At 46.3% G+C, this 17803-nt stretch overlaps 1 protein-coding gene across 1 annotated transcript in view; it reads left to right on the top strand.

Moving 5' to 3' along the window:
• The first annotated feature begins 9184 nt into the window (after nt 1-9184).
• The window catches only part of HSPA12A (heat shock protein family A (Hsp70) member 12A), a 58820-nt gene continuing 50201 nt past the window's right edge, over nt 9185-17803 (top strand). The window contains exon 1 of the mRNA XM_077349878.1: nt 9185-9461. Within this exon, the coding sequence (XP_077205993.1) occupies nt 9434-9461 (28 nt within the window). The 5' untranslated portion in view covers nt 9185-9433. The remainder of the gene's footprint in view (nt 9462-17803) is intronic.

The raw sequence follows: 17803 nt of genomic DNA, 5'->3' as shown, positions 1-17803 counted from the left end.
AAAGACCTGAAATGACCAAGAAAAAGAACAGGTTGTAGTTCACAGGTTAAATTTGGAAGAAAAAAATGAATTGCATTAAAAAGTATTAAAGGGTATTGCATTCCCCCCCATAGTAATAGGAACCGGAATAAGGAAGCAAAATCAAATTCAAGTTAAAATAACATGCATTAAATCATAGTAACAAAAGGTGTATCAAAAATGTTTAAACCAGGTGGGGGTGTAATGAAGAGGAACATCTGTAAAATAACTATTTGGAAACCTTTTACAATGGTTTGAGAATAACCAAGAATGACTGATTATGCATGGTGGTGGCCATGCCGCTGCTGAAGCATTGTGGCAGAGCAGCATGCCCCGCCATTCCGGAGGATGCATGGGGGATGCTGGAAAGCTGCACAAGCTGACACGCCGCTTTCCGCGCCCCTGTGGGGTCACATTTCGGCAATGGACCGGCTACGCACCGAACTTCATCCCACCCCTCCAGAGAATGCTACTGTGGTGAGACGTTCTGCTGTGGGGGGACAGCGGGGGGGGGGAAGTGTCCAGTGGACAGGATGGTGGGATAGTGGGAGATCATGATCCTACCTTCCTGCACAATAGCACACACTGCCCTGGTCAACCCCACGGTGCCATGCAACGCTGTGGAGCTGGGTGAGGTTGATCTGGTCCACCCCTGGCCACCGTAGTATAGGTACACATGGGCCTGCCATGGCCTAGTCTCTGTGTTCCCTTGCTGTGGGACATTTGATGCCTTGATTTGGGCCAGGGCCAGGAGGAGGCTGGGATGACGGTGATGTTGTGCGCATATGGGGATTAGCCCCACTTCCCTGCCACCACCAGCCCAGCCTTTCCACCCCATGTGTAATTAGTCAATGACAAGCCATAAAGAATGGGCAGTATAAAAATCTAAATAAATAAATAAATAAATAACTCAGAAAGCAGAACTATCAAAATCAGGAAAATGCCAAAAGCAAAAGAAGAGAAGGACAACTATATTGTGTATGCATGTACACAATGACAAATAGAACAGGGAAAACTTTGTAAAGAAATTTATTGCAAAAAAAACCCACTAGGAAAATCTGAACAGATGTGTGTTCGTTGAGCAGAAATAAAGTAGAAGTGCAACAGAGTGTAATGGGTTACTGGAGCAGACAATAATATGCCTTTATATAAAAAAAGAGAAAGAAACCCCAGATCTCTTCCAAACACATCCATATAGGTTAGAGAGTCTGCAGTTCTGATTCAGCATTCACCCTTTGCACAATTCCATTCCACATTTGGGAGTTCAAACACAGAACCCCAGCATTTCATGTGGTTTGACCCTTAGCATCATCAGATTATCATAATATCTGAAAGAAGCTCTGCTTTTCATGCAGCAAGTGGTTTAGCCCAGCTCTTTTCTAATGTATTCTGTCCCCTCCTTCCTCCGAGACACTCCAGGTGGTATAGTTCGTTCCACTCACCTTTTTCCAGGCTCTCCCCACCAAGCCTGAGTTTGGTAAGATGGAGAATGCTTGGCCCAAGATCACCCAGTGATATTCGTGACAGAGAAGGGGTTTGAAGCTGGGTATTCCCACTCCCAGCTAGACACACAAACCACATCACCACACAGGTTCCCACATTACTTGTGGGCCACCTTTTCAAATAACTAAACTTGTTTTCAGGTCTCTGGAGCATTGTGATAATTCCTGCCGGGTCTTTGTGCATCCAGAGAAGGATCAACTCTTTGATCACGGAGACAAATGCCACAGGGATCAAATGAAAGCAGCCCCCACATGGGCCTCATGCTATGTGCATCTATGCTTGTGCCATTTCAACTTTTTCCTTTTGATAGGGCTCAACTAACGCTTGCTGAATTAGGGATTATATTGGGATTATACTGAATCCAGCATTAAATGGAAGAACCATTTAATATAACTGCAAAAATGGCTTTCTTCCCTCTCACTCTAAACTGGAAGATGGCCTCTCTCCTTTGACTAGGCCAAGCTGGCTTCCTGGATCCATTGCAAGGCTAGACTGCTGTAATGGATTCTACATAGGCCTTACCTCGAAGCCTCCTGTTTGGAGCCTCCAGTTGGTGCAGAATGCCACAACTTGGTTATTATCAGCAGCTATGGGGAGAATACATATGACTCCCATTCTGCAGTCACTCCATAAATTGCCCCTCAGTTACTGGGCTCAATTCAAGGTACTGGGGATGAGGGTAGTAATTGGAATACTGGATAATGGGTCATCATTGGAATACTGTGAATGAACAACTGCTTTTTCACTGGACCACTCAGACAGCCTCCCCACTTTCTAACTCAGTGTGCATTGCTTTAGTGTGTCTGTGTTGTCTGGATTCACCTACTGGGATTAATGAAGTTGATGTTAGTACAGTACCCCTTCTTTCCACTCTAGGAAGTAACACTGAAATTCTGTTGTGAAGCAAAGCCTTGTGCTTCTTCCACCGGGTTAATGTGTTAGAAGACCTATCCTGACTCTGCAGGTGCCTGTAATTAACATGTTTATTTTACAGGCTCTTATCTCTTCCAAGGCCAGCGCCAAGAAGTTGGCAATTAGCCTTTTTCCCCCATGGGGATCAGGTGTCCAGTAGATGGGAGGTAGGGAGCAGAAAAGATGATGTAACATTCCAGAGAGTTCTTGCGAGTTCCACTCCTGATTGGATTGAAGTGTCATCTGATGCTAAAGGGTCAAGGGTATAATTCAGTTAGAGACCAGGGAGAGGGGAGCCGGCTTGATTTGGAAAAGAACAGAGGTCTAGTCTATGCTGTGTTGTAGAGAAGGCTTGAACCTCTCGGCAATAACTCTGGAAGTTGGTTACTATAACTTCTGAAGTCAAGTATCAGTGTCTAGACAGGAAAGTCAGTTTTATTATGTTCTTAACCATTTCATTAAACATACTAGAATCATAGAATCATAGAATAACAGAGTTGGAAGGGACCTCATGGGTCATCTAGTCCAACCCCCTGCACGAGAGCCAGCTTGGTGTAGTGGTTAGGAGTGTGGACTTATAATCTGGCATGCCGGGTTCGATTCTGCACTCCCCCACATGCAACCAGCTGGGGGACCTTGGGCTCGCCACAGCACTGATAAAACTGTTCTGACCGAGCAGTGATATCAGGGCTCTCTCAGCCTCACCCACCCCACAGCGTGTCTGTTGTGGGGAGAGGAAAAGGAAGGCGACTGTAAGCCGCTTTGAGCCTCCTTCGGGTAGGGAAAAGCGACATATAAGAATCAACTCTTCTTCTTCTTCTTCTTCTATGCAGGACACTCACATCTCAATCGCTCATCCACTGTAACCTGCCACCCCTTTGCCTTCACAGAATGAGCCTCTCTGTCAGATGGCTATCTAGCCTCTGTTTAAAAATTTCCAAAGATGGAGAACCCACCACCTCCCGAGGAAGCCTGTTCCATTGAGAAACCACTCTAAGTGTCAGGAACTTCTTCTGGATGTTTAGACAGAATTTCTTTTGAATAAATTTCATCCCATTGGTTCTGGTCCGTCCTTCCGGGACAAGAGAAAACAACTCTGCTCCATCCTCTATGGCAGCCTTTTAAATATTTGAAGATGGCTATCAAATCTCCTCTCAGTCGTCTCCTCTCCAGGCTAAACAGACCAAGTTCCCCCAACCTTTCTTCATACATCTTGGTCTCCAAACCTCTCACTATCTTTGTTGCCCTCCTCTGGACACGCTCCAGTTTCTGTACATCCCTCTTCAACTGGGGTGCCCAAAACTGAACACAGTACTTCAAGTGAGGCCGAACCGGAGCAGAGTACTGTTGTCAATTAATAAACCTTCCTTTTGTTTTTTTATAAACTTTTTAACAACCTTTTCAAAGAAGATCTGGGTTTCACTGTGCACACAAAACCACAAGGAGCCATAGGTTTGAGTTCTGCTATCCTGCTAGAGAAGCAGAGGCTCAAAGGGACCCAGGCTTGGTTGTGACATCTGTCACATATGCAGGGAATCTTCATGAGTATTGGGGCAGCACAAACAGTAAGTGGAGCAGTGGTTGGTTGGTGTTCACAACCAAAGCGTCCGTGCTCTTTGCTACTTTCATATGAGCCAGGCTTATTTAAAGATTTTTAAAATGGGATTTATGAACCAACCTTCTCTATAAGACTTGGGGCGGTGCACAATGTTTTAAAATGGACATAAACAGATTCAATAAAACACAATAAAAAAAACATAATTCTGCCCTTGACCAAAGGGTATACTCCTTCTATCTGGGATGACCGTCCTCTTCCACCAAGCATGCAGTTTCAAGAGGGATGCACATGGAGCGGTGAGGGAGGCAGGGGACACTCAGCTAGCCAGCCAGATCAGCCGAATCAACCCTGGCAATCAGTGGGGTGACAGATAGCCAGATCACCCTCAAATCTAACCATCATTCTATAATTCTGCAATTTTCTCGGTTAACCTTATTCCCAACCTAAATTATTGGTCCGTTATGCAGGTATGTTTTTTGCAGGGGAGTTATGTTCTGAGCGGGGAGAACCTCATGGCCAGCAGTCTCTCAGCTTCATGCATGTTTCAGAATGCAGATCTGAGACAGCCAGCAGGGGTTAGAGCAGGGGTAGTCAAACTGCAACCCTCCAGATGTCCATGGACTACAATTCCCAGGAGCCCCTGCCAGCAAATGCTGGCAGGGTTTCCTGGGAATTGTAGTCCATGGACATCTGGAGGGCCGCAGTTTGACCACCCCTGCGTTAGAGTGTCAGACTAGGAGGTCTGAATCCCTGCCCTGCCCTCAAAGCTTGTTGGATGATCTTGGGCCTGTCACACACTCTCAGCCACAGCTACCTCACATAATTGTGGCTGTGAAGATAAAACAGAGGAGAAAATAATGGGTTCTATGTTCTCTGTCCTATTTACGGAAGGCACTATTAACTCCCATGAAATAAGGAAAGGCCAAGACATGTTTTCCCCATATGGCAAGGTAAAAACAAACAAGTTTCGGGACAAAGGGTATTTCTGTGGCCTGCATATGTCGAGGTGCTTGGAGAGAGGAGATGGAAGTTTTATCTTCTCTGGTGGTCCATCTGTCCCCTCCCCCTGCTCCCCATTTATATGTAAATACATTTTCCTCATAGCCCCAGTTGGCAGAACTGGAGTTAAGGTTTTGAGTAGATGTCCTGGAGCAAATTCCTTATAAAGGATCCAAGAACACACAAGTTGTATTCCTCTGAGGTTCCTATGTTCGTTGTTAGTGTCTCTATCAGCAAAGTTCCTAGTCCGGGGCCCAGAGCATGCCACATAAAATGGTGATTTGCATTATTATATGTTATTGGAATTTACATTCTGATATTCTGCAGTGATGGAGTCAGTTTCCTATTCTCTGATATGGATGGGGTACAAGGGGGAGTGGCCCTTCTTGGTACTTCCCATTTCCTCCAGTTGCGATCTCTCCTATCTAAGGGTAGAATGCTTGTATGCCACTACACTGTCTATGCTGCTTTGTTTTGCACCTTAATCTAGAGTTTTCTTCATGTTCCACACTAGCACAACATTATGCCTGCTCTACAGTGCTTGTGTCAGTTCAAATGGTGTTTTGTTCCCCTGGCACAAGGAGATTTTGTAGCAATCCTGTTGTCATCTAGCTAGTGTAAACCAAGAACAGAATAACGCTGCTCATTTCATAAAACTGTGTTTAAAACGTTTTCTTTTTATACCCTCTTGCGATTTACACTCAACCATATTCCTCCTGCATTATTTGCAACACCTACAACCAGACTGTAACTTAGGCAACCTGACGATACGGACTGATGTCATCACACACTTGACATTCACAAAGATGGCTCTCCTTGACAATGCCGTTTCTTATGTGGCTACTTAGGCATCTTTATGTTTCAAGAAAAACTGAGGGGAAAAGGGGTGCAAATGTATGGTATTCTGATTTCTTGTTACATTTTTGTTGGTGTCCTCACCTATTTTCAAAGCTCCAGAGCAACAATAATGTGATATGTATCTAGTGCTTTGCAAAAGTTTTTTTCTTGCTCAGAAACTGTAGCAGGAAACAAAACTTGTCCAGTTTCCTGTTCCCTATGTTGTGTGACTTTCCAACAGATTCTAAATATATAATTGTAGCGGGCCAAAGGCCAGATGTTGTTCCCTGTGATTATGGTGTGGAAGAGGGGGAGAAAGAAATATGGAATGGGGCGGCATGCTGTCCTTATCTCCCTGGGAATTTCTGTCCGAATGATGAATTAGTGGGGGGTTCTGTAGCTGAGGCAGCTGAGGCCTAATTTAAGTGCTGAGCCTGAAACCCTTTTTGGCTGCTGCTGTTCAACACAGAGGTATTTCCAAAGCTTGCTCTTCCTTCCTTTCTTTTACTGTAAAGCCAGCTCTGTCCCATAAATCCCCTTTTGTACAGTGGGCGTTCCCTTGGCTTGATCTGATCTGAAACCCTGTTTTCATTGCCAGGGCTCATCTCTGAAATATGTGAAGCAAAATGAGAGGAGAATTGCTGATATGCTTCATTTTTCTCTTCATCCGACAGCCGCTACAAAACTGGGATTTGAAGGCTTCAGTTTTCAAATGATGCAGCTTCCTAGGCAGGCAGCATAAGCTTGTTTTTACACTGATTGTCCCCCAGTGTTGACAGGGAAAAGAACTGGGATAAATGTGTGTTTAAAAATATGTTCCTTTGTTGTGTAAGAATAATTGACAAGATTACTACTGGAGCATTTGGGGGCACTCCTGAGAGTCCTTTCATGCATCACAAAATGAAACTTGGCCCAGAGAAGGAGCATTTGTGACTCCAACATTCAGATTTTCCCCCCCCAAAGTGACACTAACCACCCACTCACTATTTGTGCACTGTCATTACTGAGTACAAATACATGTGACTAGTGCACGTAAGGTACAGCTGAACAGGAAAAGCTACTATCATCTACTTTTCATTGGATTTCCAGAAATGCCCACATTTAATGAATAGATAGCACAAGCCAAGTCAACCAGCGCAACATCTATTGATAAAAAACTTTATACAACAAATGGACTTTATACAACAAATGCACATTTAAAGCAAAAAAAAGGACCTTTTTTGTTTGTTTTTGCTACTGCTGCTGCTGCTTCATATGGCTTGTGTTAGGATAACTGCCCTCACTCCTCCAACTTTGGCACTCAAGAGCAAAGGGGTAAAGCTCCAGTTTAAGGATCTGCAGGGCCCAAGGTACCAGAACCAATTTAAGGATTCGTGGGACCTTAGCAGAGCACAGCTGACACAATTACTTGTGCTGTAACAGAAATAGTGGGAACTTTGGAAGCAACTGACAGCTTCTTTTTTTTTTCTTACAGTCCACAAGCCACCTAAGAATGAAGACGGTCTAATAATCACAGTGTGAACTGTACAGCACTGCTGGGCCCCTGGAACCATGGGGCCCATAGCACGTGCTACATATGCCACTAGGACAAATTGCCTGGGGGTGTGTGGAGTGATGGCAGTGAAGACAATCCTGGACAGATGCCTTCTTCCTAAGTCCCCACCAGACCCTTTAGTCATATGGAATGGTAATTTGCCTCTCTCTTGTACAGAGACATTAATTCAAAGGCAAGCCTGATGTCCTTTGCTTTAGCACCAATGCATCTGGTGGATACCACAGGACTAGAAAAAGAGGTTAACATAAAATGCAGAAACAACTGCTTCTCCCCCCCCCCAAGTTTCTTGCTCATTTGTGTATTACTAACTACTAGCATCCTTTGTCCAATGCCCACCACCGCTGTTCAAAGTGTTATATGGTTTTAATTCCTTCAGCACTGTGTATTCCCATGATGTCTTTATGCACCATGATGTCTTTATGCATATCTTTATACATTCCCATGATGTCTTTATGCACACCTGCATATTGCCAGTTTCAAGAAACGCACCCCAATTTTTGTCTCTGACATGCCCACAACAAAGACAAATCTAGATTATTCTCATCCCAGATAGAATCATAGAGTTGGAAGGATCTCCTGGGTCATCTAGCCCAACCCCCTGCACTATGTAGGACATTCACAACGCTATCGCTCATCCACTGTAACCTGCCACCCCCTTGAGCCATCACAGAATCAACCTCTCAGTCAGATGTTTAAAAATTTCCAAAGATGGAGAACCCACCACCTCCTGAGGAAGCCTGTTCCACTGAGAAACTGTTTTGTCAGGAACTTCTTCCTGATGTTTAGACGGAATTTCTTTTGCATTAATTTCATTCCATTGGGTCTGGTCCATCCCTCTGGGGCAAGAGAGAACAACTCTGCTCCATCCTCTATATGGCACTCTTTTAAATACTTGAAGATGGTTATCAAATCCCTTCTCAATCACCTCCTCTCCAGGCTCAACAGATCAAGCTCCCCCAACCTTTCTTCATACATCTTGGTCTCCAAGCCCCTCACCATCTTTGTTGCCCTCCTCTGGACATGCTCCAGTTTGTCTACATCCCTCTTCAACTGGGGTGCCCGAAAATGAACACAGTACTCCAAGTGAGGCCAAACCAGAGCAGAGTAAAGCGGTGATCTGGACACGACACTCCGTTTGATACAGCCCCAAACCCCATTTGCCTTTTTAGCCACCGATAGAAAAGGCCTTGCCCACAAGAGAGCAGCAGCAAGGCAAGGCCTGAAACATCCATATTTCCCCCACTGCCCGCCCCAATCCATCCTGATGAAGAGTTCTGGTGAACTGGAAAGCCTGCATCCTGTTCTGTGTTATTTGGTTGGCAGTAATAAAAGAACTTCTGGTTTTGGGGTTTGCTTTCAACCAACCCATTTACCTGATGCCTGTCTTAGGGGAGTAGCCTACAATGGCTGGCATGTACCTGTGCTTTTGTGATTGTGTGGAGGGCATGATCCGGTTAATTTGCACATTTCCAGGCCACTGCTGGCCTTGCTGCTGCTTGACCGCAGCCCTCACGATGGGATGCCTGGTGGACAGGCTGCCTAAGTGAGAGCCTGTTCTGTGTTTGCTGTGGTTTTTCAAATGGGAAGAGGCGATTCTGGAAATGAAGAGTCATCTCTTTAAAAGGGTTGGGGAAAATGCGAAATTGTCGCCCCGCGGGGACGCAACCCTGCTCCTTGGAGGACTCGTTGTAAACGCGCCTTTGTCAACCGCAGCCTCGATTCCCGGGTGTCGCGGGGGGGGGGGGGGGCTGGAGTGGGGAGGCAGGCCGCCCACTTCCAAGGGGAGGGGCGTTGCAGAAATCTGAGCCGCCGGCGTCTTGCAGCAGGGAAGAAAGGCTCGCGAGCGGCCGGGTCAAGCGCCAAGCCTCCCCCTCGGCTGCCCGCACAGCCAGTCGCGGGTGGGGAGCGAGGAAGGAGCCGGCAAAAGAGCAGTTGCTGCAGGATTGGCGCACGCCCGATGGCTGAGGCTGCGGCGTGAGCGGAGCGCGCCTTCCCTGCCGGCTGCTCTCGCCTCCTGGAGCTGAAGGAGAGAACCGCTGACGCCTCCAGCCATGGCGGGGACCGAAGGCGTCACGGCAGGTAACGGTGCCGGCCGGGGGAGGGGAGCTGTCGGGGCGGGGGGCGGCCTCGCCTTCTGGGAAAGCGCCTCTGCAGGGCAGGAGCCCGGCCTGCCAACGCCGTGCCGAGGTCGCCTCTAGCCGGGGGGCGCGGGGGGGGGGGCGCTGCTTGTGAGCCAGGAGGTGCGGCTCAATTTGCCAGTGCTGCCGTTGCCCTGAGAGCGGAGCGAGATACCGCAGGGAGAAATCCCGTCCTTGCCGGCAGGGCGCCTGTGCAATGAGAAACGAAGGGATCCACGGACAAGGACAGACACGCAGGTGCAAGTGGGGTGTCCGTAAGCCATACCGAGCGTACCTGGGCGAAAGTAGGACTGGAACTCTTCCAGGCACTGGCACAGAAATGTGATGTTACACGGAGGGTGGACACCCAGTAGTGTTACATGGACGCTATTCAACGACATAGGCGTATAGAGATTGTAGTGCGCCCCCATGCATGCACCCGTGTATCCATATATAAAAACACGTATGCTCATATGGAGCGTAAATGGCGAGAGGAAATAACAGCACTGTGTATCCGACGGTGTAAAAATGTGCACGAGGGTACATGCATTATTGGAGGCAACCAGCCGTGGGCCTTGTTCCGGTGCACCCGCCCCCATGTGATGGGCAGCGCTTGTGCAACTTGCTTCAGCATGAGTTGAGACCCGACGGGCTTGTGCAAGGCCGGAGGTGCCTCTCTTTTGTTAATTGCCCCGGTGCGGCTCGCTTTTGGCTGCAGCGGCGGACGCACACGACAAGAGGACGGAGCCTCTGGGACTGGCGCGCTTGGCCAGCCGGGGATGGGTGGGCCTGAGGAGCCCGTGCCTGCACGAGTCGCCCCGATCCTCCGAGACCGGCTAGTTCGGCGGGTTTTGCCGTTGCTTTGCCCGGCTCGAAGCCCCCCTCCTTCAGCAGACGCAGACCGGTCATCTCAGGCTGTCTGCGAAGGGGAGGACTGCACCAGATCCGGGGGCGGAGACGCGGCAGGCGATAGGCTCCGGATGGAAAGGGCAATGCGGCGGAGTCCTAGACGCCCCTCCCCCGCGGCGCGTCTCTCCGGCAAGGCCGGGAGGAGGATGCTCCGCATGTGCTCTGCGGCTGGGCGGGGCTCTGGGCCACAGATCACTCGGGCTGGCAATGCGGTGGTTTCCCAGTAGCAGGAAAAAGCAGGGGCCACTCGGCTCAGAGTCCTCACCGCCGCCTCTCCTGCAAACCATTCCCGACAAGTGGAGGCTTTGGCGGCCAGATTGGGGAACCGGGTCCTTCATCAGTTAGGTTTCAGGGTGATATTCCCTAGACCAGGGGTAGTCAACCTGTGGTCCTCCAGATGTCTATGGACCACAATTCCCAGAAGCCCCTGTCAGCAAATGCCAGCAAACCCCTGCCCTAGACGCTTCTCCTCACGGCAAACTCAGAGAATGGTTCAGCATGTCAGAGTTAGAACAGACTGGACAGTTTAGCAGGCAAGGGAGCTGCGTGGACTTCAGAAACCAAGAAGTGCCAAGCAACCCTAATGTGACTTGAAAGAGAAGTCCTCCACTTCCCCTCCATTGTCTTTCTTGGCCAGTTCTTAGTGTACTTATTTTTTTTTCTACGTGGATGACTTTGGGCACAAACTCTGTCTTCCTATCTCTTCAGGGTTATATGGAGTGACTGTGAGGGAACACCACTTCTTGACTATGTAGATCTATGGATATATTTAATATTAAACGACTTCCTCCTACATCTTTAGCACTTAATGCAATGACTAATTATTTGAATTAGTTGTTGTGGTAGTCCTGTTGTTGGAATATTCATGTACAGGGCCAGCTCAAGCTGTTCTGTATACATACATGTTCTTGTACCCATCCTCATGGGTTAGCTATTGTCTCGGTTTACTTGGCTGTGCTTGTGAACAGATTGAGGGGAGGAAGTTAAAATTGGGAAATCGGGGGTGGGATATCCCCTGCCCCTGACCTGTTTTCCTAAGGTTCTCTGTGGGGCAGGTAACTGAAGTGTTCCCACGGTAACCCAGTGCCTTTGAAATTCTCATGTTCCCATGGTAACCCGGTGCCTTTGAAATTCTGGTGCCCTAGTCAATGTGCCTGGAATGGCCTCACAAGTGTGTGATCTGACTGACGTGATACTTCCTTCAGGGAACTCCTGTAACTTTGAGTCTGAGCTGCACAGTTTTACATGACTGTGTATGACAGGGAGAACTTAACTAGCTGAGGGCTACTTCATCAGTATGCAGTCTGAAAGTGAATGGTTCATAATAAAGTAATTTAAATGCAGGGCACCTCAAGCCAAAACAGAAAGCATGGGTTTTGAAATGTGGAGAGAAATAAATCTTAAAACAGAACAGGTTTTGATGTATGCATACACTGACAGATGCCTCCTGTTTTTCCAATTCTCCCCCCCCCCAAAAAAAAAAGATCTTTTAAATCTGTTTCCCAAGTAACAATTTGGGGTGGTCTTTTAAAAGAAATAGATACATAAAGCATTATAGAGATATCTTTCTAATTAACGAGAAGCGAAGAAAAACTATTTAACTTTTATGTTATAAATGCTGCATTTCCCAGCCAGCTCCGTATGATCAGTGATTCTTGCTAAAAATGCTAGACTAGTGCTAAAATGAAGCAAGGCAGGGTGGTTTATGTGGTACCCAGGCATGAAATTCAGTAGAATACCTGTTTGTCATACAAGAATTGCTGGCATCTGGTTCATCATATGATTTTCTGAGCAACATAGATTCTTTTCTTTTTTTTAAGGGATGTGGCTTTCTAAAATAACTGGAAAAGTTAATGGTGATGAAATCTGTTGCTTATTAAACTATGCTTCAGTGGTGAAACTGCCTCAATCAAAGGGAAGCAGCAAAACACTGCAGTCACCAAATATTAATTATCTTGATGGCTTCAGGTCTTACAGCACTGCTATGCTTCCAGTCTCAGCCAGACTGCAAAACCCCTGTGCTGGAGCTTCAGATGACTCTAGCCCAGAGAACTGCAACTCAGCTGCTTTAAGGAGTGGTGTCAGACTAGCAGTGTGCTTAGATGCTCAGCACATTCTACCAGCTATCATTTAGCTGAAATACGGTGTTTTTAAAAAACATGCAGCCTGTTTATAATAAGCAGGGGAACAGGGGAAACCAGTTCTACCTCACCTGTCCAGGCACAGTGGAAAGTGCTGTGAGGGTGTTAATGCTATCAGTCTCATCTTTGAGGAGTGAAATCCAACAGTACTTATGAAAGCGACAGGAGTCCCCAGGGCTAGCAGTATTTAGTGTAGCAGGTGAGAAGAACCAATTAATGCCCTGTAGGAACGTTGCTGCTATCAAGTGTTAAGAGTCCTGTGAAGGAGGAGAGCTGCTGATGGGGAAAGACTCACTCACGTGTATTTTATAGGCAAGTTGTGTGCTGCCCCATAACGTAGCTGCGCCAGTCGCCCCTGCATGTCTTGCGGCAAAGAGACACCTGGCAGAGTGGGCTCCTTTCACACTACCACAGCAACACTTACTGCCTTCGGCCGCAGTTATTCTGACGATCTTCTTGACTAGGAAATAAATTGGAACATGAAAGAAGACTAATAGCTTTATTCCGTCAATTATTTGAATTAAAAAAACCCATTATTTGGCCTTTTCTCCCCCCTCTCTTATTTATTTTATTTCATTTATTTATTTAGATTTTTATTTCCAGCCACTCCTGGAGCCAGCTAGTGGCAGGTTATAAACAGTCCATTGATAACCCCCCCCCATAAAACCCCATTAAAAATATCAAAAAGCAGGACATAAAAATTACAACATATGAATAAGGAACATGGTGGTATAAATCAATTACCCATCCTCCCCATGATAACATCTAATGGAGGAAGTGGCAAGAGAGAGCCATAACCCAACGCCAATAGATGACCCTGGTGTACTGCTGCATTAGTGCTGGCAGAGGGGACAATCAAATCTTCTACTTGGACTCCAGCCTCAACCATAAACCTGGCAGAAGAGCTCCGTCTTGCATACCCTGCATAATGCAGAAAGCTCCCACAGGGCCTGCAGCTCTTCTGGGAGCTCATTCCACCAGGTGGGGCCAAGACCAAAAAGGCCCTGGCCCTAGTTGAGGCCAGGTGAACTTCTTTAGGGCTGGGAAGAACCAACAAATTAGTACCCACAGAGTGCAAGGCCCTGCTGGGGGCATAGGGTGAAAGACGGTCAGTGGGTAGGAAAAGTGGGTCCCAGACTGCAAAGGGCTTTAAATGTCAAAACCAAAACCTTGAACCAGATCCAGGTTGCAACCGACAACCAATGTAGCTGCCTCAGCATAGGCTAGATGTGGGCCCTCCAAGGGGTTCCTATGAGGATCCTAGCAGCCACATTTTACACCAGCTGCAATTTCTGGGTCAAGGACAAGGACAGGCCCGCGTAGAGTATAGAGTGAGTTGCAGAAATCTATTCTGGAGGTGACCGTCACATGGATCACCATGACCAGGTGTTCAGAGGTCAGGTAGGGTGCTAGTAGCCGAGCCTGGTGAAGGTGGAAAATGCCTGGAAGGCTACCTTCTTGACCTGCAAAGTTAATAAGGCATCTATGGTCACTCCCAAATTCCTGGCCTGGGGCACCGTCGTAAGTTGCATCCCTGCCAGGATTTGTAAGCTTCCTTCCAAGTGATATAGATTCTCTTTCACAATTTGTTCAAAAGCAAAAAAATCCTATCATTCTGCTTTGGAAACTGGGTGAATTGCTGTTTTTGTATGTAAATGTGCACATTTCTGCCCGCAGTTAGTTGTACAGATTGTACTGAAAGCTGTACAGATTTGTACCATCCTATGTAACTGTATTAAAGAGGGAGAAATCAATTAGTGACATCCCTCCACCTGCCTTCCTGAAATCGTTTGTCTTGTGGCTTCTTCACATCCAGAACTGCTTCCATTATTGGACATTTTGCCTCCACCTCTGTTTGTCTGCTCCTCTCTTTACACCAGTGATCGTTTCACCTTGTGCTTCTCCAACCATTACATTATTTAGTGATAGCTTGCTTATTTTTCTCCTTGCCTTCATTCATTTTAACTTTGACATTGTGTTTATCATAGTGACCATTTTGAAAATGACAACTAGGGTTGTGACAGTCTATATTACAAGCTTGTTGAAGTGGTTAAGAGGGGCAGCCTCTAATCTGGAAAACCCGGTTTGATTCCCCAGTCCTCCATGTGCAGCCAGCTGAGTGACCTTGGGCCTGTCACAGTTCACTCAGAGCTCTCAGCCTCATTTGTCTCACAATGTCTGTTGTGTCTGTTGTGAGGAGTGGAAGGTCGGCTATTGTAAGCCACTTTGAGATCCCTTTGGGTAGGAAAAAAACAGGGTACAAAAAAACAGCTCTCCTTCTTCTCTATGTATTTTTTTTTGTAAATAAATAATGTGTTCATCAGGTGGTATAAAAATACTGAACAACCTGACCTTGGTTCGAGAAATCAATATAATATAAAAATGTCATAACACAAACATATTGCTTGTTCAGTGCATACTTTTGAAATTTCTACGAGTTAAAATTTTAGAAGCTGCCTCTGAATGACTCCCAACTTGTTATTTGAACTATCCAAAGTGGCTTGGAGAACTTTACAAGGAGGAAATCAAGAGAAAGTATCCTGTGCCCATCAGTAGCATTTCCTTTTCAAAAGCCATTGGAGAAGGCCCACCCCACAATGCTTTTTTAAGACTTGAAAATACAGTCTTTGTTGCCCAGCATATGCTTCCCAGGCCATTTGATGATGTGTGGGCATTGTGGCCCTCAGTCGATAGGCCCTTCTGCCTAGCAAAGTGGCAGGGGTCACCCTAGCAATGGACTTTTGCAAGTGTATTTTCATAAAGATAACTTTTCAATAAATGAGAAATATTTAATACCAAAAATGAGCAAGATTCCTATGCTGAAGTATTTTTCTCTATTATTTATGTTGGTTATACATATTTTGAGAAACAATAGTTTTGGAGACATACATAGAACTGGAATATTGTATTCTGAAGAGTCAGGGAGGTCCTGTGAAATAATTGATTCTTCTTACCAAGCATAAGAGCCTCTTGTGGCGCAGAGTGGTAAGGCAGCCATCTGAAAGCTTTGCCCATGAGGCTGGGAGTTCAATCCCAGCAGCCGGCTCAAGGTTGACTCAGCCTTCCATCCTTCCGAGGTCGGTAAAATGAGTACCCAGCTAGCTGGGGGTTAAACGGTAATGACTGGGGAAGGCACTGGCAAACCACCCCGCATTGAGTCTGCCATGAAAACGCTAGAGGGCGTCACCCCAAGGGTCAGACGTGACTCGGTGCTTGCACAGGGGATACCTTTACCTTTACCAAGCATAGTGTTGTGCCAAGTATTTGGACAGCCTAACAAAATACTTTTTTTTTAAAAGGAAGAGGAGGAGACCTGGGGTTTTGTGACCAAAAACTGGTATGATACTGAAAAGCTCCATATATAGAGACCCTGTTTTATATAATAGCAGAAAAAGATGTATAGGATCCCACTTGAGACCAGAAAGAGGGAATTAAGCCAGTTTCCCCTGTGCTGTTTTCTTGCCCTGAAAAACTGCACTGAGCTAGGAAAACAGGTTCATTAAGAGCAAACAAATGTCTGCTCTAAGAATCAAGGGGAACAGAAATCTATATCATGAGAGGTAAACCAGTTTTATGAGTTACAAGACACAAAAAAGAACAGTCTGCTTTCTGTGCAGTGTATGTTCAGTGCAGGTTCTGGCAGATATGAAACCTGGATCTTTCCTTATTGGTGCAAGGAAAGGCTTCATAAATGGATCAAGCAGACAAATCCTTGGACACAGCAGGGCCTTGGTGAAACCTCATACCATCATTATACATCTTCTGCATGCACTGGCTGGCCCTTGCAGAACTCCTTTCTTCTGTGGAAACTCCTGAGGTATCACTTGCTACCATGCGCATTCTTTTACATTCATTGTATAGTCTCTTAACTCATGTCTTACATGTGCATTTTGTCAGCCTTTGCTGAGCAGTGGAAATCTCCAGTACTGTGAAACAGTGTAATAAGTGTTAAGTGTTAAACTCACCATAGCTGGTGCTGATAACTTTCTGTAATATTCTGTTGCAGATCAGTTTCTTCACTGGTTGGGAAAAGTTTTGTAACTGCCCTGGTCCAGTACATCTGGCGTCAGCCATGTGCTCATGGAAATTAATTGCACAAGGATAATGACTCTTGTCAAGAATTCTCCAGCTTGAAGTTGCTTCCGAGTTCTTTATATAGAATTCTCACCACCACATCTATTCTGACCTTAGTTGCAGAGCACATACAATGTTTGCAGAAAGTCCTGGGTTCAGTTCCTGGTGTCTCCTGCTGAAGAACCTGAGGTTTCAAGTGCTAAGGGGGACCTCATTTCCCCTGATCATGGAAAGCCAGGCAATGCAGATAATACTGAGCTAGAATGGGCTATCTTGGTATAAGGCAGCATCACATTATATTCAGTGGGATAGATTCAAATGAGTAGCTGTGTTGGTCTGGAGTAGCACAACAAAATCAGAGTCCAGTAGCACCTTTAAGACCAACAAAGATTTATTCAAGGCGTGAGCTTTTGAATGCAAGCACTCCTCGTCAGACTCAGACTAAGAACTGACCATCATAACAGTAAGAATATATAAGCAAAAGTTAATCCTGTTACATTAGTAAACTGTGTGGGGTTTGTTTCTAGATGCATAGGATTTCAATCTTAACCCCACCTCACTGCTGCACTTTAAACTATTTTAGCACATGGGAATTCTATGGAGCATCTCATTCAAACTCAGTATGTCATGGTTGCGGATAAGATAATTAATGTGGTCTTTCTGGCAAAGTGCATTTATCCGCAGCATTCACTTTCCAAAACAATATCTAGGAGACTGTTTTATTGTGAAATGACCACAGGCAAATTGCTGCATCATGGTTCATGATGCAGCAGTTCTGGTGATGCGGAGATTGCAGTAACATTTGGAGGAAGATAGGCTTACAGGATTTAATGATACATGTAGAAGAACTTGAAAGCAAAGGAGTTAAAGTCAACAACAGTTTGTTCCCTGAAAGAAAAGATGGTTAGAAATTTCTTTTTCTGGATGTACTCTCACACAATCATCCAAGAATTTTGCCCCCTATAACAGTGGTCCCCAACCCGCGGGCCATGGCCCGGTGCCGGGCCGCGAAGGCCTTGGCGCCGGGCCGCGGCTCCTTCTTCCCTCCCCCCCTGAAGCGAGAAGCTCGCCAGGCCGCGAGCAAATCGGCTGCCAAAGCGGCCAATTAGCTCGCGGCCCGGCAAGCTTCTTGTTTCGGGAGGGGAGGGAAGAGAAGCTTGCCGAGCTGCAAGCTAATCGG

This window comes from Paroedura picta, chromosome 8, assembly GCF_049243985.1.
Source record: "Paroedura picta isolate Pp20150507F chromosome 8, Ppicta_v3.0, whole genome shotgun sequence".
In the NCBI taxonomy this organism is placed as follows: Eukaryota; Metazoa; Chordata; class Lepidosauria; order Squamata; family Gekkonidae; genus Paroedura; species Paroedura picta.
This window is presented reverse-complemented; position numbering and strand designations above follow the sequence as displayed.